The sequence below is a fragment of the Callithrix jacchus genome, chromosome 9, assembly GCF_049354715.1.
Source record: "Callithrix jacchus isolate 240 chromosome 9, calJac240_pri, whole genome shotgun sequence".
In the NCBI taxonomy this organism is placed as follows: Eukaryota; Metazoa; Chordata; class Mammalia; order Primates; family Cebidae; genus Callithrix; species Callithrix jacchus.
This window is the reverse complement of record NC_133510.1, coordinates 87762810-87790693: the sequence shown is the minus strand read 5'-3', so window position 1 is coordinate 87790693 and position 27884 is coordinate 87762810. Positions and strand designations below refer to the sequence as shown.

The 27884-nt window shown below is 33.3% G+C and overlaps 1 protein-coding gene across 15 annotated transcripts in view; it reads right to left on the bottom strand.

Annotated features, from left to right (window-relative positions):
- LRRIQ1 (leucine rich repeats and IQ motif containing 1) overlaps window positions 1–27884 on the bottom strand; it is a 208868-nt gene that overhangs the window by 168302 nt on the left and 12682 nt on the right. For all 15 annotated transcript variants that reach the window (XR_004728920.3, XR_004728921.3, XR_004728924.3 and 12 more), the window contains 4 exons: window positions 26982–27056; window positions 22212–23822; window positions 15633–15785; window positions 14170–14320 (listed from right to left, as the gene is read on the bottom strand). Coding sequence is in view for 11 of the 15 variants with exons in the window: in XM_035257158.3 (XP_035113049.3) it covers window positions 14170–14320; window positions 15633–15785; window positions 22212–23822; window positions 26982–27056 (1990 nt within the window). In the remaining 4 variants the exon portion in view is untranslated. The remainder of the gene's footprint in view (window positions 1–14169; window positions 14321–15632; window positions 15786–22211; window positions 23823–26981; window positions 27057–27884) is intronic.

Genomic DNA, 27884 nt, shown 5'->3' with positions numbered 1-27884 from the left:
ATCATTCTTAACAGCATTGGTCAAAGTAATAATGATAATAATAATAATAGATTGATATCTGCAAATTACTGGAAGAAAATAAACTTCAGCCTAGAAAAATATAGCCAGTTATGATTTAAATAAATGTTAAGGAAAGACATTTACAGACACAATCCAGTAGAATTTTCGACCTACCAATTTTCTTACTAAAGAAAAATGTAAAGGATCTACATTAAGAAGAAGAAAGTGATACTAGATTTTAATAAAAGAAGAGGCTGGGCTTGGTGGTTCATGCCTCTACTCCCAACGCTTTGGGAGACCGAGAAAAGCAGATGACTTGAGAACATCAGGAGTTTGTGACCAGCCTGGCCAACATGGTGAAATCCCATCTCTACTAAAAATACAAAATACTTAAGCCGGGCATGGTGGCACACCCCCGTAGTCCTTCTAGGACTTTATATAAAATAACCATTATGTTTTCCTTGCAAAGTTAAATAAAAATACATTTAAAATCCTGAACAACACACATACAATTAAGTAAGGAAACAGGAGGTAAAGATGTTTATTAACTTGAGTTAAATTAAGTGTCCACTTTTAGTTTCTGTAGTGACTGTTAAATAAATAAAGTATACAGTTACTAAAGGAATTGATGAATAAAAGAGGAAAGGAAGAAAAACATCAATTCAAAGGAAGACAACAGAGGAGAAGAAGGAGAAATAGAATACGTTGCACAGGATTTCTGATTATAGTAATAACAGACTAGGTAATGAAGAACAGTTCATCTGTTGAAAACAAGAACAACTGAAGAATGTGACACATATACACTGAGGAATACTATGCAGCCATAAAAAAGGATGAGTTCATGTCCTTTGCAAGAACATGGATAAAGCTGGAAACCATCATTCCCAGAAAACTGTAACAAGAACAGAAAACCAAACACCGTATGTTCTCACTCATAAGTGGGTGTTGAACAAAGAGAACGCATGGACACAGGGAGGGGAACATCACATACTGGTGTCCAATGAGGGATGGGGGGTCTAGGGGAGGGATAGCATGGGGTGGGGGGATATGGGAGGGATAGCATTAGGAGAAATTCCTAATGTAGATGATGGGGTGATGGATGGAGCAATCCCCCATGGCACGTGTATACATAACAAACCTGCACGTTCTACACATGTACCCCAAAACATAAAGTATAATAAAAAAAAGAAAAACTGAAAAACATATAAACATATCTTCTCAAGACATTCAAAGAGTAAATGTACTAATGAATAATAGGATTAAGATCCAGAAGTGAGAAGATCATATCTTTCAGGATATCTAGTAATTCTCAGAAAGGAAGCTTACAAACCTAGGAGGTCACAATTTGGCTTCCAGAGCCCTCTTCAGCAGAGTAGGCCTAAGGAAACCCTACCTTACTTACTTTTGGTTTGAACCAGCATGCACTATCCATTAAGAGTAAGAATAATTCAAATATAGAATGGCTTCTGAAGGACTGAAGCCAAACTTGAAATAATCTCTATATATCGATATATAGATTTAACTACACAGAGACTGCCCTCAGTATAAAATAAGAACCTCTCGAGGAAAACAATAATATCCTAGCCTCAAATTCAGTATACAGTTTTATTTTTTCATAGTATTCTATGTCTGCCAAAAATAAAAAACTAGGAAGAAAGTAACACTATGTGACCAAAAATAAAGAAAAACCACAAGCAATAGAAACTACCCACTGGAAATCCAGATAATGAAGTTATTGGACACAGAACATAACAAAATTTTCATGAAAATGTTAAATATTTAAAAAGTTAAAATTAAATACCTGAATACTAGATACTATAAAAGTGTGAACTGAATGTTAAGTAAACGAAACAAGTAAAAATTCTAAAACCAAAAAACTACAACAAATGCAAACAACAATTTCATGGCTAGACTGAACTGAACATTCTATTAGATACAGCTGAAGGACTAGGAACTGTAAGTTGAGTTAAAAGAAAACATTCAGAGAAATACATGGAGAAACAAATGAAATACAAGAGAATTATAAGAGTATAAGAAATATACACATATAAGAGAATTATAGGACACAAATATAAAAGACGTAAAATATATTATGCCCTCTATATTACATTAAATATGTATTATTGCATATAATAATATACCTATTAACATATATTAAATAATTAAAAACATGTATATTTGGAATTTTCCAACGTTGAATAAAGACACTGAGCCACAGATTTAGGAGGCACAATGATTTGAAACAGAATGAATATTAAAGTAAGCAAAAGGGACAAAGAAAAAATCTCAAAAATGGAAAAATAAAATAATATTTCAAGGATTAACTTAAGTCAGGTAAGCTAGAATACAATAAAATATATTTACAATGCAAAAATTGTAATACAAATAATATGTCTACACCTCAAATAGACACACACACACGTAGGTATGTGTGTTTGTTGGTATGTGTGTGTGAGTATATATTAAAAACATATTTAAGAAAATAATATCTGAAAGAATTCATCACCGGCAGACCTACAATAAAGAAAATACTAATAGATGTCCTTTGGGCAGAAGGAACATTGTAGATGAAAGACAAAATAAGAGCAATAGAAAGTGTTTACCATATTATTACATAGTAATACTACTATAGTACAGTAATATTATATTACTATTGATTAAATATCTATAGTACCCTAAAAAAATAGAAAAATAATATATAACTGGCAATTCAAGAGGAAAAATGAAATAATTTAAAACCTCAATCAAACCAAATAAGGGAAAGAAAATTTAAGAAAAGGCAGAGCTATCAGAATAAAAAATAGTAAGATAGTTGATTTAATCTCAAATGTATCAATGATTACATGAAATTATTGATTATATCTAATTAATTGCTAAGGACTAATGGCTACAAATCACAGCTAGAGTTTGTTAATCAGTACAGATAAAACAACAAAAAATTTTCATGTTACAAAAAAGAGAAACTAGAAACAGAATTTGTAGAAATATTTTAAGTAAAAAAATAGAAAAAGATGTATCATATGAACACTAAACTCGTGGTTCTCAAAATGTGGTCCAGAGACCTCCCAGAGATGCTTTTAAAGGTTCTGTAAGGTCAGTACTGTTTTCATAACAATTCTAAGATGCTATTTGTGTTTTTCACTCTCATTAGCTCAAGGGAGTATAGTGGAGTTTTCCAGAAGCTACATGACTTGTGATATTATAGCAAATTGACTGCAGAGGCAAATATGAGGACCCAGATGTCTTGTGTTAAGTTAGACATTAAAGGGATTTACAAAACTGTGTAACAATACCCTTCTTCTCACTCTAACTTTTTGTTTAGAAAATAGAATTAAGATTTATAAATTTTTTGTGAATGTAAAGGTTTATCATTTGAAATTCTAAATGAATTAATAAAACGTATTTTTTTCTTTTAAATGGAGTTTCATTCTTCTTACCCAGGCTGGAGTGCAATGGTGCGATCTCAGCTCACTGCAACCTCTGCCTCCCAAGTTCAAGTGATTCTACTGCCTTAGCCTCCCGAGTAGCTGGGATTACAGGCATGCACCACTACACCAGGCTAGTTTTGTATTTTTAGTAGAGACAGGGTTTCTTCATGCTGACCAGGCTGGTCTTGAACTCCTGACCTCAAGTGATCTGCCTTCTTCAGCCTCCCAAAGTGCTGAGATTACAGGCGTGAGCCACCATGCCCGGCCAAAAAAAATTGCCTTTTTTTTGATACTTGGCAATATTGCTAGACATAATCCATACAAATAAAATTTATTTGAGAGAAGTCCTCAATAGTTTTTGAGACTGTAAAACAGTCCTGCATTTAAAAGAGAGCTTGTTTGGTTACATAAGACACTGAAGACTAAAGCAGAAAGCTTTACTACAGATGAAGTGACAATTTGAAATGATGAAATTGGTCAATTAACAGAAATAAACAACAGTTATAAATTTGCAAGCACCAAATAGCATGCCCTCAAAAATATTTAAGGTGAATATATATATATGTATACACACATACATATATGTATATATGAATAAAGATTGAACTACAATAATCATGAGAGTCATTGCTAATATTATCAGTATCATACTTAATCAACAGGCAAGTGGCATAACAAAAATACATAGGCTCTGAAGTATGTCGTCCTGAGTTTTGAAAAAACAGGCCCATTCTCAAACTAGGTATTTTAAGGTAGACAAGTTACTTAACTTCTCCAAGCTTCAGTCTATTATTTATAGAGTGACAGTGATTTCACCTCACTATGAGGATTAAAAATAATATTTTAAAGTAGTATATACAGGATTTTCACATGATAGCTACTGAAAATGATAGCTCTATTATTATTTCCCAATAATTATTCTTAATAAAAGAAGGAGTTTAAAACTATAAATTTGTGGTGACTAGATAAGGCTTCAAAGAGGGCTATTTAAGTCAAATATTAAAGGGGAAAGAGAATATTAACATACATTCAAAAAAGTCTTTTCACAACTGATGAAACAATAACTGAATCCATAAATGCACTTGGATGAAAGCGGGGGAGGGGGTTCTAGATGTTAATGAAGTTAGAGTAGGTTGCCACCCTTTGCCTTTAAATCTTAAAAAAAATATTTATTTTTTATTTTTTTTTATTTTTTGAGACAGGGTCTCACTCTGGTACCCAGGTTGGAGTACAGTGGTGTGATCTCAGCTTACTGCAGCCTTGATTCCCCCAGGCTCAAGTGATCCTCCCATCTCAGCCTCCCAACTATCTGCAGCTGCAAGCATGCACAACCCTACCCAGCTTATTTTTTGTTTATTTATTTATTTTTTAAGTAGAAATGAGGTCTCACTATGTTGCCCAGGCTGGTCTCAAACTCCTGAGCTCAAGCCATCTGCCCAGCTTGGCTTCACAAAGTATTGTGATTACAGGCATAAGCCACCATACCTGTCCTAATTTTACACATTCTTTATGTCAAATAGAGGCTGACAACTGAGCAGAGTAAACTTACAGCAAGTCCTATCTTAGCATACCATTAATTCCTTAACACCTCTAAGAAAACTACTCTTTCCCAGTTAAAATAGTCAATATTTCTTCCCCTGCCCCATACAAAGCAAAACAAACAATAGACACAAAAATATTAAAGAGCCTTTTCAAAGGACTTAAATATAATAAAAATAAATATAGAGGCTTGCTTAAACATTATTTAGCTTACTGGTTAAATATATTCTTTTAAAAGCTCTTTAAAGCTTCCTAGATCTCACAGAATAAAACTGCACTGTGTTTACTCTTCAAAAGGCCCATAGCCATGGCAAAATTAGCATTCAGCCATACTTTCTACAAATATCAATTTCAAATAATTCTTCCCACAGAAATGAGCCAATGGTCTAATAAAACATTCCCACCGCAGGGGAGAAAATTCTGTAAGGAACAGCAAAACTAAAAATGTTAAATTAGGCTGGAGGTTTTTCACTAAACAAATGTTTGGTGGAGATCAAGCGCCTTCAGCTATTCACTGATTGCCATGTCTGATGGTTTTTCAGACATGAAAAATACTAATATCCTAAGTTGCATTTGAGATGTTGTAATTTTAGGGCAAAAGTACTTCAGGATTATACATGTTGTATAGAAACAGTAATACTGAAATAGAAATCAGAAAACTTGGATCCCAGCCCTACCTCTGCCATGAGTTAGATGAAAACTTCGTGGGTCTGTGTTTTGTAATCTGTAAACTAAGCAGCCTAGACTGGCAGATACTTAAGACCCCTTTCAGCTTAAGCACTGTGTTGCCCTCCAAAACTAAAAAGTAAGCTAGCACCATCTAGTGGACCCCCAAAAAATCACTGAATAAGTAATAGTGAAAAAGATTCTTATAAGCAAAATGTCTAGAGATTTATTTATTTTTCCTCCCAATGACTGAAAGACAACATTTGAAAGCAAGAATTATTCCAGGCACTATGAGCCATGACATAGCAATCAAACCTATGCAAAAGTGCTGAATTATTTTACAACTGCATAGTTTAATTAGAATGGAAAACATTCATAACTAACTTCAAATAAATTGCCTTAAAAAGATTGACACATTCACTATTCTCATTTACTTAAATGCAAATAGTATATATCAAATAAAATATACATTAATATATTCTAATAAAAAGAATTGAGTTAGCATTGCATATTAACTACTGTGATAACTACAGCACAGTAAGAATTAGAAACAAATTAAACCTGAAACTACAAATGTGAAATACTGTGGTATTGCTTCCAATTTTATTTCACCTCCTTAAGAAATATTGTAGCATGGAATAGTAACTCACTAATTTATAAACACAAATCTATCTTTGTGTGTCCCTTCATAAGAGTTCTTAGCATCAATATATCACTGAAAGACAAAATCTATGGTTTTCACTTAGCTCAACCAGAATCTCTAAGCAGTTCTTGAAGATAAAAAACAGACCCCAACTGCTCTTCAGAAAATCTACTTTCTCATGTATACTAATCTCTCACTCAATAAATAGTGTTTTCATTGTACCCAACAGACACCAAAGAAGTCTTTTACCTTGTTTGCTCTGGGAGAGATGCCTCAGGTTCATCAATTAATACTATGGCAGTTTTTGCATAAATCTTGCTGATATCCTATCCCAGGAAATCCACTACTTACAAAAAAAATCCCATACCGCACTGCTGGCAATGAAAATAAAGTAAATGGGAATGCAAGAATTTCTTTTTTACAAACAGCCTTTTTGTCTTTTTTAAGTTTCCTTCAGCGTGTGCCAATATGGTAACATACATTATCAATGCACTTGCCTTCACTCCAACAACAAAATTATTTTAAACTAAAATTTTAGAGTAAAAATATTTGTACCAAAACTATCAGTATTTCCATATGGGAGAAGTCATAGTGATCCCAAAGCAGGCAGCACAAGAACACGGGCAAATAAACACATTAGAGCATATTATATGTTATATTTTCAAAAGTGTGCCTTGAAATGGTTGCAAAATAAAGCTTACTTTGTGAAAACAGCTATATTTTACCCATATTAAAAAAATAAAGGAGATGATGGTTACTGCCTAGATCCAATTCTCCCCAGACCTCCTTCAGAAATTCATAAAGAGTAACAAAATAAAAAATAAACACAATTTATAATTCCATTACAAGTGGGAGATAAAAAAAATCATTATCTGAATTTTTTGTAAGTGAGGTAATACCTAGGACCAACATAATCCAGTTTGAATCCAGATCTGTGCAAGGGATAGGAAGTGGAGGTGCCCAAGTGATGGCAGACCCCATGTATCGGTAATAAGGTTTTATTCCGAAAGAATATCCTGAGTAGGATGATAGAACTAAATTCAAACCTATTAGTTGAATTAATAAACACAGTGGTTATAGCTTATATGAGAAGAAGACATTTTCATTTAGTGCAAAAATAAAACCTAAATCTATACTGTATAAAAGTAAACGTCTAAACTTGATTCAAAAGGTTAAAAATAAAAAAGATGGCCAGGTAGGCAAACACAAATAAAAATAAACCATATTAGACTAGGTAGAATTTAGTTTCAAAGGCATTAAAAAGAAAATGAAGGAAACCTAATAGTCAAAGCTAAAATGGCAGCAACTTTCATAAAACAGAAACCAAAGGATTTACCAAAAAATAGGGTGATTAATAACTGACAAATTTACAATAACTCAACTTCTTCAGTCCAAAGTAAATCAAGCAAATAGAACACCTTTAAAAAAAATCAGTAAGGTAGATGGTATACAAACAAAATATACTCTTTAACCCCATAATAAAAAATCCTGTCTTGTCTTCAAGTACACCTAAAGCATTCATGAAAACTGACCACATATTAGATTAGCAAGAGAGCCAAAATAAGTTCCAAAAACAGAAATAGCACAAAAATTATTCTCTGGCTATAATGCAATAAAACTAAAAGGAATCACCAAAAAATGATCTCTATACGGAAATTTTAAATCTTAGGTAAAAGATTTTTTTTTTCATTGCATTTTAGGTTTTGGGGTACATGTGCGGAATATGCAAGACATTTGCATAGGTACACACAGGGCAGTGTGCTTTGCTGCCTTCCTCCCCTTCACCCACATTTGGCATTTCTCCCCAGGCTATCCCTCCACAACTCCCCCCCCCCGCCGTCCCTCCCCTCTTCCCCCCAATAGACCCCAGTGTTTAGTACTCCCCTCCCTGTGTCCATGTGTTCTCATTTTTCATCACCCACCTATGAGTGAGAATATGCAGTATTTCATTTTCTGTTCTTGTGTCAGTTTGCTGAGAATGATGTTCTCCAGATTCATCCATGTCCCTACAAATGACACGAACTCATCATTTCTGATTGCTGCATAATATTCCATGGTGTATATGTGCCACATTTTCTCAATCCAGTCTATCATCGATGGGCATTTGGGTTGATTCCAGGTCTTTGCTATTGTAAACAGTGCTGCAATGAATATTCGTGTGCATGTGTCCTTATAGTAGAATGATTTATAGTCCTTTGGATATATACCCAGTAATGGTATTGCTGGGTCAATTGGAATTTCTATTTCTAAGGCCTTGAGGAATCACCACACTGACTTCCACAATGGTTGAACTAGTTTACACTCCCACCAACAGTGTAAAAGTGTTCCTTTTTCTCCACATCCTCTCCAGCATCTGTTGTCTCCAGATTTTTTAATGATCGCCATTCTAACTGGCTTGAGATGGTATCTCAAACTAGTTTTTATTGGCATTTCTCTAATGACCAGTGATGATAAGTATTTTTTCATATGTTTGTTGGCCTCTTCTATGTCTTCTTTTGTAAAGTGTCGGTTCATATCCTTTGCCCATTTTTGAATGGGCTTGTTTGTTTTTTTCCTGAAAATATGTTTGAGTTCTTTGTAAATTCTGGATTTCAGCCCTTTGTCAGATGGGTAGACTGCAAAAATTTTTTCCCATTCTGTTGGTTGCCGATTCACTCTAGTGACTGTTTCTTTTGCCATGCAGAAGATGTGGAGTTTGATTAGGTCCCATTTTTCTATTTTGGCTTTTGTTGCCAATGCTTTTGGTGTTTTGGTCATGAAGTCCTTGCCTACTCCTATGTCCTAGATGGTTTTGCCTAGATTTTCTTCTAGGGTTTTTATGGTGCCAAGTCTTATGTTTAAGTCTTTAATCCATCTGGAGTTAATTTTAGTGTAAGGTGTCAGGAAGGAGTCCAGTTTCTGCTTTCTGCACACGGCTAGCCAGTTTTCCCAACACCATGTATTAAACAGGGAATCCTTTCCCCATTGCTTGTTTTTGTCAGGTTTATCAAAGATTGTATGGTTGTAGATATGTTGTGTTGCCTCCGATGACTCTGTTTTGTTCCATTGGTCTATATCTCTGTTTTGGTTCCAGTACCATGCTGTTTTGATTACTGTAGCCTTGTAGTATAGTTTGAAACCCAGTAGTGTGATGCCCCCCACTGTGTTCTTTTTGCTTAGAATTGACTTGGCTATGCGGGCTCTCTTTTGGTTCCATATGAAGTTTAAGGTGTTTTTTTCCAGTTCTGTGAAGATAGTCAATGGTAGCTTGATGGGGATAGCATTGATTCTGTAAATTACTATGGGCAGTATAGCCATTTTCATGATATTAATTCTTCCTAACCATGAACATGGAATGTTTCTCCATCTGTTTGTGTCCTCTCTTATTTCGTTGAGTAGTGGTTTGTAGTTTTCCTTGAAGAGGTCCCTTACGTTCCTTGTGAGTTGTATTCCTAGGTATTTTATTCTTTTTGTAGCAATTAAAAACTCTAAAATTATAAAAATGATGAAAATATCTGCATGTCAGAAGTTACAGACTAAATATTGCTCAGAGGAAAATCTATAGATTTAAGTATCTATGCCAATAAGATTGAAAAAAGAATCAAAAATAATTGAATTAAATATTTAACTCAAAATTAGAAAAGAATAACATAACAGAAAACAGAATGGCATAATAGCAAAACAGGAAAAAAAAAAAGCCAAGAAACTAGTATTATCATGTATTTGTGATAAAAGTACTAAATGGAAATAACATGGTTTGGTTGTGTCCCCACCCAAATCTCACCTTGAACTGTAATAATCCCCACATGTCAAGGACAGTGGCAGGTGGAGATAACTGACTCATGGGGGAAATTTCTCCATACTGTTCCTGTGGTAGTCAATAAGGCTCACAATCTCTGATAGTTTTATAAATGCACAAGCCCTTTGCCTGACACCATGTAAAATGTCCCTTTGCTCTTCCATTGTCTTCTGCCATGATTTTGAGGCCTCCCCAGCCATGTAGAACTGTGAGTCCACTATATCTCCTTCCTTTATAAATCACCCAGTCTCGGGTATGTCTTTATTAACAGCATGAGAACAGTCACAACATATACAAAGGGAGTCTGACACTATTCTTCCTAAATTGTAGATATTTTTTGGCCCAATGATACAAATTGCAGGAAATTAACCTGAAGACATATCTGATCAAGTATGAAATTAAATAGATGTCATATTCATTGTGGTAATGTGGAAGATTGGAAACCATGCAATATCCATCAGCAAAGCAGAAATGGGAAAACTCTGGTTTTTTCACACAAGACTATTAAGTAGCTATGGAAAAAATATGTTATAAATTCCATAATATGTTGTTAAGTAAAAAAAGCAAGATAAAAAACAGTGCTTAAAATATGCTACACTTTGTGAAAGAGAGGATTAACATACATACTTATATTTCCTTAGATATGTGCACATATGTAGATACACTCATATATGTTTTACATAGGATATATGCTATATATGTACATATTATACAAAACTTCCACATATAAAACTAAACGGGGGGAGAAGAGTGAAAAGGACAACGACTAAAGCACAATATCTTGAGTATGCTTTTTAAATATAGTTTTCATTTTGGAATCATGAATCAGTATTACACATAAAAGTTAAACACAATCAAATCGGAAAAGTGAATTACTTTATCAAATTAGTTAATTTAGTGAACTAAATTATCAAATTTATAGCATACCTCCAAAGATAAAGTATTTCAAATGATTTTATAAAATACCGTTTTAATCACATCTGTTTGGGACAGTGCAAGGACAAAAAATGTACAGAAATCTTAAAATTAGTAAGTTATATTGTCCATAGTAATAGTGGCATTGTTTTTAATGATATTTTATAGATAAGACAGGCACATGGTTATATTATCTTGCTGTAAACCAAGGAACATAGTGGAAGAAAAAATGAATACAGCTATAACGTCTAAAGCATATATGCTATCTTCAATTCAAGTACGTGAGACAAAACAATTAGAGTATCAAAACAAAAAAAAAGCAACTGACTGAAATATTCTGAGCTATAAAAAATGTATATTTTCATAAGAATATTGAGAGAGAGAGAAGATTAGAACAAGTAGTAAAACAAAGTAAATAAACAAACAAAAAATTTGGCACCACTGAAGGTAAATAGGATCACTAAGACCTTAGTCTAAGAATTTGTCAATACAATAGCAAGCATCTAGGCCTGTCATTCTGCTACAAACTATTTCAAGGTAACCAAACAGTGCTGATCAATTAAAGATTTTATAAAATCAAATTAAAGAAATGATCAAGTAGAAAACTCACAAATCACATCCTCTGCTGCATTAATTGACCCAGGTCATATTAATCAATGAATGAACATTAGATGAAAGGTTGATGGAGAACTTTCTAATGGAGTGTTTAGACTATCATCAGCTATACCCAACACTCAATTGTAGCATCAATAAAATAAATCGTCAAATACTGCATGAATCTGATGTAATGAAATATAAAGCACAGAACACCACCCATAAAGAATTCCTATGAAAGCAGCTTACTTTTGAATTTAATCAAACATTTTTTAACTAACTTCAATTTATAGAAAATACAGGGCTTAATGAAACAGTTTTAATAAAACTAACAAAAAGTAAATGGACAAAGCCAGAAGGCAGGATATTCTGTAAGACAATTCACACAGGTTCTGCAACAAACCAATGGTGCAGGAAAAAAAAAAGTGGTAGGAGGACTGCTGCAGATTAAAGGGACTTCAAAGACCCAGATCAATGTAACATACAGTCATTATCGATGTTATGATTCAAATAAACCCAGACATTTAGAAAATCAGAAAAACTTGATTATGTACTGTCAGTTGATGTAAGGATTCGTTATTAATTCCATTATGTGTTATAATGCACCAGAGTTAAGAAAGAGAGGGCCACATTATTTAAAACTCTCTCCTGAAGTTATGAAGGACTGGAATTACACAATTATGGGGATCTGCATTATGAAAGAAAAAAATAAAATCAAAACCAAAAAAAGCAAAGATGATGTAAATGTTTAAAATAAGTAATGATTATATGGAATTTCTAGGTATTATTCTACATTTATAAATGTTTGAAATTTTCCACAATGAAAAGAGAAGAAAACAAAATATAAGCAAACAAGCAAAACTAATAGTAGAACCAGGCCTAACATAGAAATTAGGCTTACTTCTATTCCCCTATCTATGCTTATTCTACTCTGATACTTCAGTCTAGATTGTAGTGATTACAGGACTGAAAAAGTGAACAGTATGATATCCTCTGGGAGTCCAATATTTCAAGCATTGGTACTACAACTAAGTAAAGTTTTAATCCAGTTCCCAACTTTGTGGCAGTCCTTGATTTTTCATTAACCATTATTAAGCCCCTACCAAGGCCCTTGATAATTTCATAATGAATGAAGTAACAAGAAACAATAGAGAAATTCAAGCCAGAAGGTGTATAATACAATACATTTTTTGTTTCAGAATCATCACACTGGCAATAATGCAGAAGTAACTTGAGCCGAATTTCAGTGGGTAGAAGAAGGAAGTTGGGTGATAAGAGGTGAAAGCAAACACAAAACATTCTTTCTTTCCCAAAACTTGACAATAAAGGGCAAGAAGAGAGAGGAGGCAATGATAGAACTCAATGTGAGGTAAAAGAAAAGGTTTTTCTTTCATTTTCTTTTTTGTTTTTATGTTCATTTAGAAATGTGAAAGAAAGGGCACAGCAATAGAAATATTTTGACAGAAGGCTGATGACAAATAATAAAGTAAGGTCCAGAGGGGCTGACGGGAATATTTATAAAAAATATTTTTATAAAAAAATAGTACTGTAGTAGTATATGTCTGTAGTCTCAGCTACTCAGGAAGCTGAGGTAGGCAAATCTGTTGAGCCCAGGAGTTCAAGACAAGCCTGGACAACATAGAAAGACCATATCAAAAAAACAAAATTAAAAAAAAAAAAGATAAACTTGGGTCCACAAAAAATTTACTAAAAAAAGAAAATAGAAAGACTGGTTTTTAAGTAAGAAAAGAGAATTCCAGCCAGGCACGGTGGCTCACCCTGTAATCCCAGCACTTTGGGAGGCCGAGGCGGGTAGATCACGAGGTCAAGAAATCGAGACCATCCTGGTCAACATGGTGAACCTAAAAATACAAAAAATTAGCTGGGCATGGTGGTGCGTGCCTGTAATCCCAGCTACTCAGGAAGCTGAGGCAAGAGAATTGCCTGAACCCAGGAGGCGGAGGTTGCAGTGAGCTGAGATTGCGCCATTGTACTCCAGCCTGGGTAACAAGAGCGAAACTCCGTCTCAAAAAAAAAAAAAAAAAGAAAAGAAAGAGAATTTCATTTCTACCTACATAAATTATAAGATAGAAGGAAGGAAGTCAATATAGTTATGCAGATATGCAGATATAGCTCTGAAGGGACTGAGAAGTTTAGGGAGATTCAGCCTGACGAATCCTTTCATGTGGTTTAGCAACTTTATCTAAAGAAGGAAAGATTAGTACAAGTGATGTATGTAGCTAACGAGAGTGGTGATGAAAACGGTTTACCAGCAAACAGTTACAATTGCTGAGGCATTTGGAAAGCATATGACCCAGAGAAACATCATGGTGTGATAGCAAGGTGTTATACTCCCGTAGAGCTCAGATCACTACTGGTTGTAGGAAGAGAAACAGAGAAGTAAATATACTAACTTAGGGGCCTGCTAACAACTACAGAGTTGCCAGTGGTGGGAGAGCATATTCCCTTTATAGATGTTAAAAGTAATTTTATTTTTCTAATCTAGATTTTAAAAGCATAAGATAAATAAAATATGCAGATTGGTGATGAAACAAAATAAATTATGAGAAACAATTGTTTAAATATTAAAATTCCATTGTTCTTACCAATTCGAGTAATTCTATTATGTGAAAGTTCAAGACATTGAATATTAGTGCAGCCATCCAAACCATGAAGAGAAGTTAGTTGATTTTTATTAAGAAGAAGAACACAGAGATTTTCCAAATTTTCACAGTCAATAGCCTCAATATGGTTTTCCTGAAGCAAAGAATAAATGTAATTAGTTTTATTTCAATGGCTATTAATGAAATATTTGAAGCTTTCAAAAAGAGGAAAGATGAGAAAGGATCTCCAAATTAGTATCTGAGTCTAATTTCTAAGATAACTGCAAATCTGGCAAATAGTATAACTCTGTTATACTATTTGGATGAAAATATTAAGTAAACTAATAATTAATTTTTAATTTATTTACAAATATTGTTTTAAAATACAGAGGATAACAAAGTATTTTAAACAATATAAGTTTTTAAAAGTGAAGATATTGTCGTTCTTGTTTCTCCCATTTTGAATGGGAATGACTACTGTTGTTAATCAAGCCCTGTCTCACCATTGTATGTGGGGTGGCAGTAGATAATTTTTAATTTTAGATTGCTGATATCTGAGTTGAGAAAACTTCACCTCTGTGGATGAATCCAAGGAACTGGACTTAATGAGCCTCATCTTCACCTGGATCTGATTTAGATGAGAAAAGCCAGTGCTTCAAGCCTGAGCCTGATGCCTTAAGTGAATGATACTTCGGTGTCTTTGGGATATGAATGTGTTTTGCATGTGGGAAGGATGTGAGTCATTAGAAGCCGGAGGAGAAGTTTTAATAGACTGCTACTTTGGTAGCTCCCAGTAAACTTCACAAACCAGTATTCGGATATCCATACAGTCCCCTTCTACATGACCTCAGGGCTTAGCCAATAAAACATTAGCCAACATGAGGTAAGCAGATGCTTTATAAACACTTGCATACTGCTGCTTGTCTTTTAGGAACACTCGCTCTTGAGAGCCTGTCACCCTGGAAAGAAGCCCAAGATAGCCATGAGAGATTCCCATATCCAAACATTCCTGCCAAGGCAGCAAACATAAGGTAAGTGATTTAGAACATTTTAGCTCTAGCTTCCATCTGGCTGCAGTTACACAAGAGACCCAGTAAATACAATAGAAATCAGAAAAAAAAATGCCCAGCGAAGTTTGGGCACAATTAACGGCCCACAGAACCATGAACAAAAAGATGGTTGTTGGCTTAAACTCCTAAGTAAAATAGTCATTTGTTGTGCAGCAAAAAGTAATGGAAACAATGACCATATTAGCTACAAAAAAAGTTAAGTCATTTTAGGTCAGGCTATCTGATAAACTTCTCTCTTTGCATCTAAAAACTTTAGCATACTACCTGATCTCTTTAGACCCTGAATTACAAGTTAGTTTAGTAATTGTTTTTTCAAAAGTGTCATTTCTGAAATGTAAACATGAATCCATTTTGTACTTTATTATAGAATAAATAACAGTAGGACAAAGAGCATACCTGTGCATCAATGTACTTAAGATTTTTACAATTACTCAGACTGTGCAAAGAAGTTAATCCACAGCGTCGAAGGGATAGAAATTGAAGATTTGTACACTCTGCCAGGGTAGAGAGAACACAACCTGGCAAATCTTGAAATGTAACTGTTGTAACCTACAGGAATCAAGAAAATTTGAGTGTATAGTGTTATTTAACAAAACTGAATGTAAACAATATTAGCCTTACAAAACTATTTAAAAATTTCATTTAAGAAAACTAATACTATATGTTGGCTGGGCGTTGTGGCTCACGTCTGTAATCCCAGCACTTTGCAAGGCTGAGGTGGGTGGATCACGAGGTCAGGAGTTCAAGACCAGCCTGGCCAACATAGTGAAACTCTGTCTCTACTAAAGATACAAAAAAATTAGCTGGGTGTGGTGGTGCACACCTGTAATCCCAGCTACTCAGGAGGCTGAGGCAGGAGAATTGCTTGAACCCAAGAGGCAGAGGTTGCAGTGAGTCAAGATTGCATCATTGCACTCCAGTCTGGGTGACAGGGCAAGACTCTCAAAAAAAAAAAAAAGAAGAAAAAAAGAAAAGTAATATCTTATGTTGAAACCTACATTTATTAACAACTCAATTTGTTGAGCTATCTAGTTTCTTTTGTTCCCCACACAGGACAAAATATTGCAGCCATCTATGACAAATTCAAGTCCAAAGGTAAGATACATAAAAGCAACAACATAATCATGCATTAGCTCACTTGCTAATTTTTCACCAATTTTTTATTTTTTATTTTTATTTTTTTTTGAGACGGAGTTTCGCTCTTGTTACCCGGGCTGGAGTGCAATGGGGCAATCTCGGCTCACCGCAACCTCCGCCCCCTGGGTTCAGGCAATTCTCCTGCCTCAGCCTCCTGAGTAGCTGGGATTACAGGCACGCACCACCATGCCCAGCTAATTTTTTGTAATTTTTAGTAGAGATGGGGTTTCACCATGTTGACCAGGATGGTCTCGATCTGTTGACCTCGTGATCCACCCGCCTCGGCCTCCCAAAGTGCTGGGATTACAGGCTTGAGCCACCGCGCCCGGCCAATTTTTTATTTTTAAAGTGGTATGGACTTCAAATTATACTACAGAGCTATAGTAACCAAAACAACATGGTACTGGCATAAAAACAGAAACACAGAACAATGAAACAACACAGAGAACCCCAAAACAAATCCATACATCTGCAGTGAACCCATTTTCATACAAACATACATTGGAGAAAGTACAGTCTCTTCAATAAATGGTACTGGAAAACACTGGATATCCACATGCAGAGAAATAGAATTTGACCCCTATCTCTTAAACATACAAAAATCAAATCAAAATAGATTAAACACACTTAAATCTAAGACCTAAAACTATGAAACTGATAATATATTTTTTTTTAATTGAGGAAACTTTCCAGGACACAGGACTGGGCAAATATTTCTTGAGTAATACCCCATAAGCACAGGCAACCAAAGCAAAAATGGACAAATGGAATGCATCAAGTTAAGAAGCTTCTGCACAGCAAAGGAAACAATCCACAAAATGAAGAGAAAACCCAAAGAAAGGGAACAATACTTGCAAACTATCCATATGACAAAGGATTAATAACCAAAATATATAAGCAGCTCAAACAACTCAATAGGAAAATGTCTCATAATTCAATTGAAAAATTGGCAACAAATCTGAATAGATATTTCTCAAGAAGATATACAAATGGTAAACAGGCATGTGAAAAGGTGCTTAACATCACTGATCATCACATAAATGTAAACCAAAACTACAATGAGATATCATCTCGCCCCAGTTAAAATGGCTTCTATGCAAAAGTCAGGCAAACACTGGAGAGGATGTGAATAAAAGGGAACTCTCATGCACTGTTGGTGGGAATGTGAATTAGTACAGTCACTGTGGAGAACAGTTTGGAGGTTCCTCAAAAAACTGAGCTAACATATGATCCAGCAATACCAGTGCTAGCTATATATCCAAAAGAAACAAAATCAGTATATTAAAGAGTTATCTGTACTTTCTCTCATGTTTATTGCAGTACTATGCAACATAGCCAAGATTTGGAAACAACCTAATAAGTGTTCATCTATAGATGAATAAATAAAGAAAAAGTGGTACATATACACCATGGATTACTATTCAACCATCAAAAATAATGAGATCCTGCCACTTGCAGCACCATAGATAGAATTCAAAGTCCTTAGGTGAAATAAACCATGCACAGACAGATAAACTTTGCATATTCTCACTTATTTGTGGGAGCTAAAAGTTAAAACAAACTTATAGGATTAGAAAGCCAAATGATGACTATCAGAGGCTGGAAGGGGTAGTGGGGTGGGGTTGAGGAAAGTGGAGATGGTGGATGGGTGCAAAAATATAATAAGATAAATGAATACGATCTAGTATTTGATAGCACAACAGGGTGACTAAAGTCAATAATAATTTATTGTACATTTAAAAATAAAATAATATAATTGGATTATTTGTAACACAAAGAAAAGGCAAATGCTTGAGATAATGGATACCCCATCTACCATAATGTGATTATTATTCATCATATGCCTGAATCAAAATATCTCATATATCCCATAATATGAATACCCACTATGTACCCACAAAAGTTAAAATTAAACAAAATCATTCACTTTTACAGAATTTTCATAATTTGGGTCTTCCATTTAAGTCTTTCATCTATTTTAAAATTAATTTTCATAGGACATCCCCTTCAACATGGTGAAACCCCGTCTCTACTAAAAATACAAAAATTAGCTGGGCATGGTGGTGCGCGCCTGTAGTCCCAGCTACTCAGGAGGCTGAGGCAGGAGAATTACTTGAACCCAGAAGGCAGAGGTTGTGGTGAGCTGAGATTGTGCCATTGCACTCCAGTCTGGGTAACAAGAGCGAAACTCCGTCTCAAAAAAAAAAAAAAAAAAAGAAGCTATGAAACATTTATTATATTTTAATTACAGATTCCAAATCAATTTTCTACTTAATCATCAGTATTTTCCCAAATCCTTGACAGCCCATTGTAGATAAAATTCCCTAACACAGCAATATACTTTTTAGAGATTTTATTCTCAATTATTCTGGAGTTCACCTAAGAAGTATCAGTCATCTACGGTAAACTGTAATTAAAAAAGTAATGAAAGCAACAAGTCTATTTTTTTGTTTTACTTTTTCAGAACATTTATTAGGTCTAATCTCAAACCTATTCAGCAGGGAAAAATGATACTGTTTTTAAAACCAGCTGCAAAGTGATTGGGTCCAAGGTATGATTCATGGCTTGAATAAAACCGCTATACAATAATTTCAGGCAATTCATGTGTCATTCTAACAGCAACACTGCAGTTTACTTTGTATAAGACAAGTGAGACTTCTTGATCTAAAAGTTAATAAACACCTAAAATATTATTATTCATGTTATGGTATAAAGCAATATTTAAAAATTCTTAAGCTCAGGGCCCTTTTTTGTGGTGGTTGTTACTTAAAACAAGTTACCATTCGTAGCAAAATGCCAAAAATAAAAGATAAAATAGTTAAAACATTTAAAATTAAAAATATATTCATTACCTACAATTTTTGCTCTTTTCTCTTTTGAGATATTACTACATATAACCCAATGGTTTAGTATTTTCAACTTTATAACTTTTTTGATGAAACAGGCTATTAAGCAGCCCTCAAAAAATATTATTTGCCTTTTTCTTTGCTTGCTTGAGACCCACATTTGACAAGTGATACTAGAAATCCTGGGCCATGTTCTTTACATACAGTATTTTAAAACTCAATAATCCTATATAATAGATATTGCTCTTGCAGTTTGTGAAAGACAAAACTGAGGCTCATAGAGGTCAAGCATTTGCATAAGGGGATGCAGTCAGTAAATGGCAGAAATGAAATTAGAAACAGTCTTAATATAGAACTTGTTAGCAGTCTAATAAAGTACGCTCCAACAATTTTATGTTAATTTCTTCTTCAGTCAATATCCTTTATCTAAATTGTGAAACTGGTAGGAATGAGAAGATAAGATTAACATTCAATTAGAATTATTTATTCATCTCCCCACCCATCCATCCTATAATCAGGTAATGAAAGCCACTACAGATGGTTCCTGACATAAGATTGTTTAATGTAGAACTTAAAAAAATTTTATGATGGTGTGACAGCAACAGACATTTATTAGAAACCATACTTCAAATATGAATTTTGATCTTTTCCCAAGCTAGCAGTATAAAGTATGATAATCTCTCATGATGTCAGGCAATAACAGGAAGCTATAGCTCCCAGTCAGCAACACAATCACCAGGGTAAACAACAAATACTCTACAGTGTACCATGTGGCCAGATGATTTTGCCCAATTGTAAGCTATGCAGGTTTATCTGGATGTAACCTAATTGTAACTTAAGGAGTATCTTTATTTGCCCGGCAATGTGTAAAGAAGTATTGACAAAAAGATCTGATTTATATCCTGAAGTCTCAAAGTGAGAGATTAACACAAAGAAAATGAATGCATTACTGGAGGACAATAAACTTTTCTAAGTTTATCTCCAGAAGGACATTCCAAGAATAGCAGAGAGTGGTCAGGATAAGGACAAAGATCTGAAGCTAAGAGAATATAAAGTCAAAAAGAAAGCGAGCCATGAATCAGTAGTAGCAGTGGTAAATGAAGACATGTGGGTAAGCCATCTACCAAATCCAATAATTACAGGAGTTGTCCGGTAATAAAAGATGATATTTTCTTAACAGTTTAGCGTCTATATGGCACATCCACATGTACTTTTCAATTTTATATTGTCTATTTGATGCTTCAAAGCCAAATTAAAAGCTTGCGATAGTTGCTTCAAGAAGTGATGAAAGAATGATGGTGCCCTTTAGAACGCTACTACTCAGATTCGTCCATGCATAGTGTCAACATCCTCATTTAGAATAATTGCAAGCATGCAGAATGGGTGGATTCCCAGACCTAATGAATCAGAATCCACTTTCCAACAAATCTTCAGGTGCTCTATAGATTTTAATAGTTTGCCAGGCCTTGGTCTAAGAAGTTAAAAAAAAGAGTTAATTATCATTTTATGTACATTGACAAGAGTTCAAAAGAAGGAACAGAGAGTGGACTGGAGAAGAAATGCAAAGGAGAAAAAGTTAAGATTCACGTATCATAACTTCCTTCTCATTGGACAGAACAGAGACCTACAAAGAAAGGGAGGAAGACTACTGTTTCTTTTTCACTTTCAAACCAAGTACACTATAGGCACGAAGCCATCACTTGTGCCTAGCTTTAACAGATATTAATGAGAAAAATTAAGTAATTGCTGATATCATATTGGAAGGCCTGCAGCAATACGTTAGAGAAAGAAAAGTGCTAAAACATAATTCCAGAGATAACATGAAGATAACATGACCAAGGAAAAAATTAGGGAAGAGCAGATGATTCTATATACAGCCCTATAGACCTGATAGACGTGGCAAATACAGTACCTAGGAAATAAAAGACACTTAAAAGTGTATGTCTTGTCTCTTATCGCTATTTCATATATCACAGATCTCTTCAAAATCCCACTATTTTATTATTATCTCACAGGATACTCCGAAATCTTATTTACGACAATTCTGAAGATTCAAAATAATGTATTCATGTGCATATTTATTTCTTTAAGCTCTGTAAAGGAAAAGACTGGGTTTTCTTTCTTTTTGTTTATTTAGTCCACCAATAAATATTAATCATCATACTGGATAGATAATTCACTCATCATATTGCTGAGTGAATGAACAACATAATGTTTATCTATAAATATAATTGCTCCTTTTCCTAGGCATCTGTCTAGTAAGAAAGTCTGTCAAAAAGCTAAACTTTATTGAATGCATTTGACCTTCAGTCCTTAACTAAATATATGTATTTTAATCCTAAGTCCTTTGTAGTGTTACACTACTTAAAATAGTTTGTTTTTCTGTAAGTTAGTTTCAGTGTCTAATTTTAGTTGAAACTATGTTCTCCATAACCATAGAAAATCAGTAACATTTGATGACAACTATTTTACATTTAGACATAGATGCACCACCTTTAAGTAGCACATGACTAAATAATTGTTTCTAGATAGGAATTCTAGGGTCTTGTATATTGTAAGCCCACAGCTGTATTCATGGACAGGAAATCCACTTTATTCCAAAAGAAGCCACTAGGTGGTGTGGTGGCTTAAGTCTAAAGTAAACTGTTTACTTAGGAGTTGTCTACTCTAATTCCAACCCTACATTTCTAGATGCTTCATTTTTAGAGGTTTAAATATTGACCATAGGGCCCTTGACACAGGGTTCAAGATATTAAAAAATATATAAAGCAAAGTTTTTTATAGAATGTTCTTAGAGAAGATGCCTCAAACAATTTTAGTTGAGATCTTTAACATATATCCCCTCTCAAATGGGGTAATATTTCATTCCTAACTTTATTAAACAAGAGATAGAATTCTTGTATATAAAATATTTTTTCTAAGCTCTGAAAAGTTATCTTTTAAAGAACTAATTGTAACTAAATATGAAAAAGTATTATAAAACTACACATACCTGCTGTAAAGTATCCCAAGGGCCACACTGAAGAATTTCCAGTGTATCCAAAGCAGGTGCCATGTTGGCTGGGCATTTCACAGGTCTCTTTCTTCTAACAATTTTCTTTTGTTGACTTTGCTTGAAAATTTCAAGCCAAGGTTTAAATGATTTCATCCAGGCTAGTCTCTTTTCTTCAATAGAAGATAAAAGGGTTGACTCTGGTACAGAGCAGGTCATGCTTTCAGGTTCTGCTCCATTTTCATGGCATTTTTCTGAAATTTCTTTAATCTCAGATTTAAGAGAGTTTGCTTCTTTAGAGCTTTCTGCATTACAGTCACTCAGTTCTTCACAAGGAGCATGTGTACCTAACACATAATCTTGGTCATTTCTTTTGCCTTCTATATTTGTCATGGCATCAACTGTGTTAAAAATCACATCACTATTCCATGCATTGTCTTTTGGGTTCTCCTCAATTTTTTTAAATTTTAAATCAATTTCTTTTTCTTGTAGTATTACGTTTTCTCCTATATCTTCAGAATTTTCTGACGTTAGTGATAGTGGTTTTTGTTTCATTGAAATAATTAAAGTATCCTTATATTTATATAACAATCCATTCTCTTCTCTTTCTACTATTTGTACCTTTTTCTGCTGATTATCTTTAAATATTTTCTGTTCTTCATTGGTTTTCACCTCACTGATTTCTTGGTTATATCCTAATATTATTTGGGTTTTTTTCTCCATGTTCTCACGTATGCAATGTTCCATGATTTCTCCTTTTTGTACATCCAACTTTACTTCTTGCAGCTGAAACTGTTCTTTCACATTTTCTTTTAGATCGAGGTTTTGCAATTCAGTTTTGTTATCTATATTTTCATATTTTCTTGCTTGCTTGACCAATTCTTCTGAACATTGCTTTTTTGCTAGGTTTTCATTTTTTTCTTCCATTTTAAAATCTGCCACAATTGTTTGGCTTGTTATAGATTCTTTTAATTTTACTTGTGTTGATTCTTTTAATATAATGTGTCTATCTACATTTTCTTTCTTATTTGATTCTTCAACTAGCCAAAGGAGAACATCTTCCTGCTTCTTTGAATTTTCATCCACTAGCTTTTTGGCTATATCACCCTTATTATACGAAACGTCTTCATGAATTAAATGTTTGTTAATATATCCTCTCTTCTTTAATGCACTACTTAGTATTAGCTGTTGGCTTGCATATTCGCTTAATCTTATTTTTTCCTTGTTTATTAGTTGTTCTCTTTCTTGTTTCACAATATTCTTTTTTTCTTCATATGCTTTTTCTCTCCCTTTCCTTTCCTCTTCCTTTTGCCTTTTTCTCTCTTCTTTTATCCTTTGTTCCTCCTCTAATCTTTTTCGTTTTTCTTCCTCCTCCTGTTGTATTTTTGCTTTCTTTTCCTTCCACTCCTGTGCTTTCCTTTTCTTACTTTCAATTTGCTCTTTTATAATTGGGCTGTATTTTTTATAGGTTACAAATGCTTTATATTTAGCTTGAATTTTAACAGCTGCACTATTCTGTTGTTTTAACTGACAAATTTTTTCTTTTTCTTGTTGGTCTTTAAATCTTGTTCTTTCTTCTTCCATTTGTAAATGCAAGTTTCTAATATATTCCTAAAACAAAGTAGGATACATGGTAGTCAGTGTAAACTAAATATGTGATGTTACTAAAATGTCATCTGAAATATACATTGAAAACAAATATTAAAACTTAAGCCTTAATAAAGTTCCTATAAAATTTAGTGAAGCTAAAGTCATTTATCTTAGGGTATTACTTTTCTAATATTTATGAGATTGAATCATGTTGTTAAGTTGATACTTTAATGCTATGTGTATACTAAGGCACCCAGATATAAATTGAAGGTTTCCTTGAAGATAGAAAGCATATAAAATCAGAAAGACACAGAATAAGCAAACAAAAAATAACAACAAAAGAGAAACCACAGGCTACAAAACATAGAAGAGGACTTCAAATTTTCTGGATTGAGAGTTCTGATAAAGAAGACTCAGAGCTAGTATTGAGACTGCAAAAATAGGGATTATTTTGTAAAACTTATGATACCAAGAAAGCCAGGTAGTCCCTACATACAAACAATATAAAAACCTACTCTCTTACTTTCTCCCTTCTCAATGATCAAAATAGTTGATAGCTACATACTACTGCATTTAATGAGATATTTGAAGTTAGGTGAGAAAATATTATTTTTGTAAGAGTCCTAAACCAAAGTAAGCAGATCAACAAAATTAAGCAAATATCTAAGGGAAACTAACACAAAGGATATGAGACTGTATTTTAATCAACAGAAGGAAGAACGAATTTCTGAGAAAATAGAACTATAAAATAAACTAGATAAAAGTTTAAATAAAGATATTTTAGAAAAAATATTTAAACAGGAATAACCTCATATTTCAAGTGTTCAAATAAAAATGACTCTAACAGATAATCAAAATAGAATAGCTGGACAGCTGATTACTTTAAAAAAAATTAAAAATTGGTGTTTTCCCAAAACAACAAATAATAACAAAGATAAAAATGTATGTATGTCAGAGGTAAAGAAGATTAACACAGAAACTCCAACACATGACTAGCAGGAGTTCCTAAATAAAGAACTGAGAAAAACTGAAAGGAAGAAAACAATAGAAAAATACATTTTCTTAACAACAACAACAAAAAGCCACGGGAGAAAGAGGGAGCATTGCCTGTCCACATACACAACACACTTAGGCAGATGCTAGCAGTAGGTCGGAATTCTAAGGAATGGAAGCTGCTAGTTTTACTGCTGCTACTTTTTAGATAATATGTCTCTTTTTTCCCTCTGGATGCGTCTAACACTTTATTTTTCTTTTTTCTTATTTTACTTTTTATTTATCAACACTTTATTTTGTCTTGAATTGGAATAGCACTATTTAATTCCAAGATGTGATTTTCTTTGTATCTATCCTCCTTGGGAATTAAGTATCATCTTTGAAAGTAGGGATTATTTTCAGTTTTATGCACTGCCATATCTTAAACACTCAGAGAAGTGCCCGACATAGTAGAAAACCAGTAAACATGTGTGGAAGAATGCATAAAATGAAAAATCCAAAAGCTTCAAAAGAATGTAAGAAAAAGGCAACAAGTTCACAATCATAGATAGCATAGGTAAAAATATACAATGAAGTCTTATCTTTACATTGTTAAAAGTGATAATAAACCTGTATTCTACACACCCAAAGAAACTGACCATTAATTTTTGAAAGCAAAATAAAAATATTTTCAACTATGCAAACAACGACTGAGAAAGTCTAGCATCCAAAACTTTTTTTGACAACTATTTAAGTGTATACTCCAGGAAATTAAAAAATGAGTCCGAAAATTGGAGGAAGAGTTAGGATTCAAAGGACACAAATGAACAAAGAAAACATTATCATTAAATATTTGAATTGTCTTCTTTCTTCCATCATTTTACTTAAAGACGGCTATTTGTTTTACTGTTACTCCTTTTTAGGTGGTGTGTCTTTTATCCTCAGGATGCTTCTAAGACTTTGTTTTTCCTTTGTTGTACTATTTATTCCAAGGGGGTAGTTTCTTTGTATTTATCCTACTTGGAAATTATGTTTCATCTTTGACTATTCAGGTTGATTTTTTAAAAACAATTTGAAACATTTTTAACCATTATCTCTTTTTTAAATTTTTTTAAAATTATACTTTAAGTTCTGGGGTACATGTGCAGAACGTGCAGGATTTTTACATAGGTATAGATGTGCCGTGGTGGTTTGCTGCATTCATCACCCCCTCATCTACATTAGGTATTTCTCCTAAAGCCTAACCACTGTCTCTTTACCTCCTTGCTTCTGCTCCAATCTCTCTCTTCTCTCCTTTTATGATATGATACAAATTTTATATCTTTTCACTATGTATCATGTATTTCTTGAGCAACTTTCCTCTTTTCTCATTTTTTTCTTCTCTGTGCTTTAATTTGGATATTATCTACTGAACTGTCTCATTTCACTAATGGTCTCATCTGCTATGTCCAATCAAATTCATCCACTGAATTTTTTAAACTCCATAATGTACACTTGGTACTTCATTATACATGCTATGTTTCTTTTCACCTAACCTGTTTAAGTATTTTGTTATTGAATTATATTTATAGGTATTTTGACAGCTCTATTAAATTTAACATTTATATTATATATAAGCGAGCTAATATTGTCTTTTTTTGTCACTTGTCATTCATATGGCTCTATTTACATGCTTAACCAGCTTTTTAATTTGACTACGTGTAGTAGAAACCTACTTTTGCAGGAGTGCAAAATACAAAGAGGATAATGTTTAGCTAAATAACAAGTTTATGAGAGATATATACTTTAAATTTGTAATTACTTAAAATAATTCTATATAAAACTGTGGAATAAAAGAAGTAAAACTTCATCAATAAATGTATTATCAGAATAATCTTATATTCAAAACAAAATTAATGATGTTTAAGAAAAGAAGCTTTCATAACAATCTTTCAACATAAAGAAATGTTCAAAATGGTACCTTTTATCAAATCTTAAATTTCAGAATTACAATTTTATATGGACAACATTCACTAAACCAGCGAACTCTCATTTTCAAGATATTCTATTTCAAGAAGTGTTTCTGAGGATTACTAAAGTTTTAATGCTGTAATAAACTAAATATTATACTACTTAGGCAGTATTATCAAAAAATAACCATTTCAAGCAAAGTAATATATTTCAAGTAAACAAAGCTTAATGTGCAAATTAAAAACAACAAATAGGTACCTCATGCTGTTTAAATTTCTCTTTCCACATTTTCTCTTCTCTAGAGAGTTCATCATTCATCTTGTCCTGTTCTTGCTGAACATATGATAATAATAAATATGGCTATACTCAAATATCAAATATATCATGTTAATTATATATGATTCTCATAAAATAGATTTGTAAACAATAGTTAAAGATGGTAACGTACCCAATGGCTTTTGATTTTTAGCACTGGAATAACAACTTTAATCTCAAACTGAAGCGTCATATAAATAATACCCGAAGTTTCCATTCTGAGAACATAAAGATGTTTGCAACCTGGGAAAACTGTTATATTCATTTGAGTATGTTTATTTACAGCATATAATTTATTGGCTTGAAATAATGTTGGGCATGGGAAAAATTACAATAATGTTTATAGAATGGGTTTTGTATACAATTGTTTTCTCACCATGTCATACCATTTAACTCACATGAATCAGTTCAGTAAGCAATGGTTTTCTTTCAATAACTCTTTATGAACACATTTGGTAAGACTCCTCAAAATAAATAAAGATCAGTAAAATACAACCCCCTTCTTCAAAAACTCTTCTGATCATGTGAAAACACTAGCATAAATTTACACATTACCCCAAATTTAGCAGAATAAGTTTACTACGAGAAAAAATACAAAAAATCATAATGAGTATGATAATTAGATCACGAAATGCTTTATGAAGAAAATTGTATTTGAAATCACTACGTTTTCAAGAAAAGAAACATTTTCAGCACTTACTAAGCATTTTGAGATAGGAAAACAATTACAGCTCTGTTTTTATAAAAGTTATTAGTTTAAGTAGGATTAGAATAGCATGAGAAATGAAAAAATTGATATAGTATAAATAACCACTCTTTAAGAGGCCTATCATACACAGCCTTTAA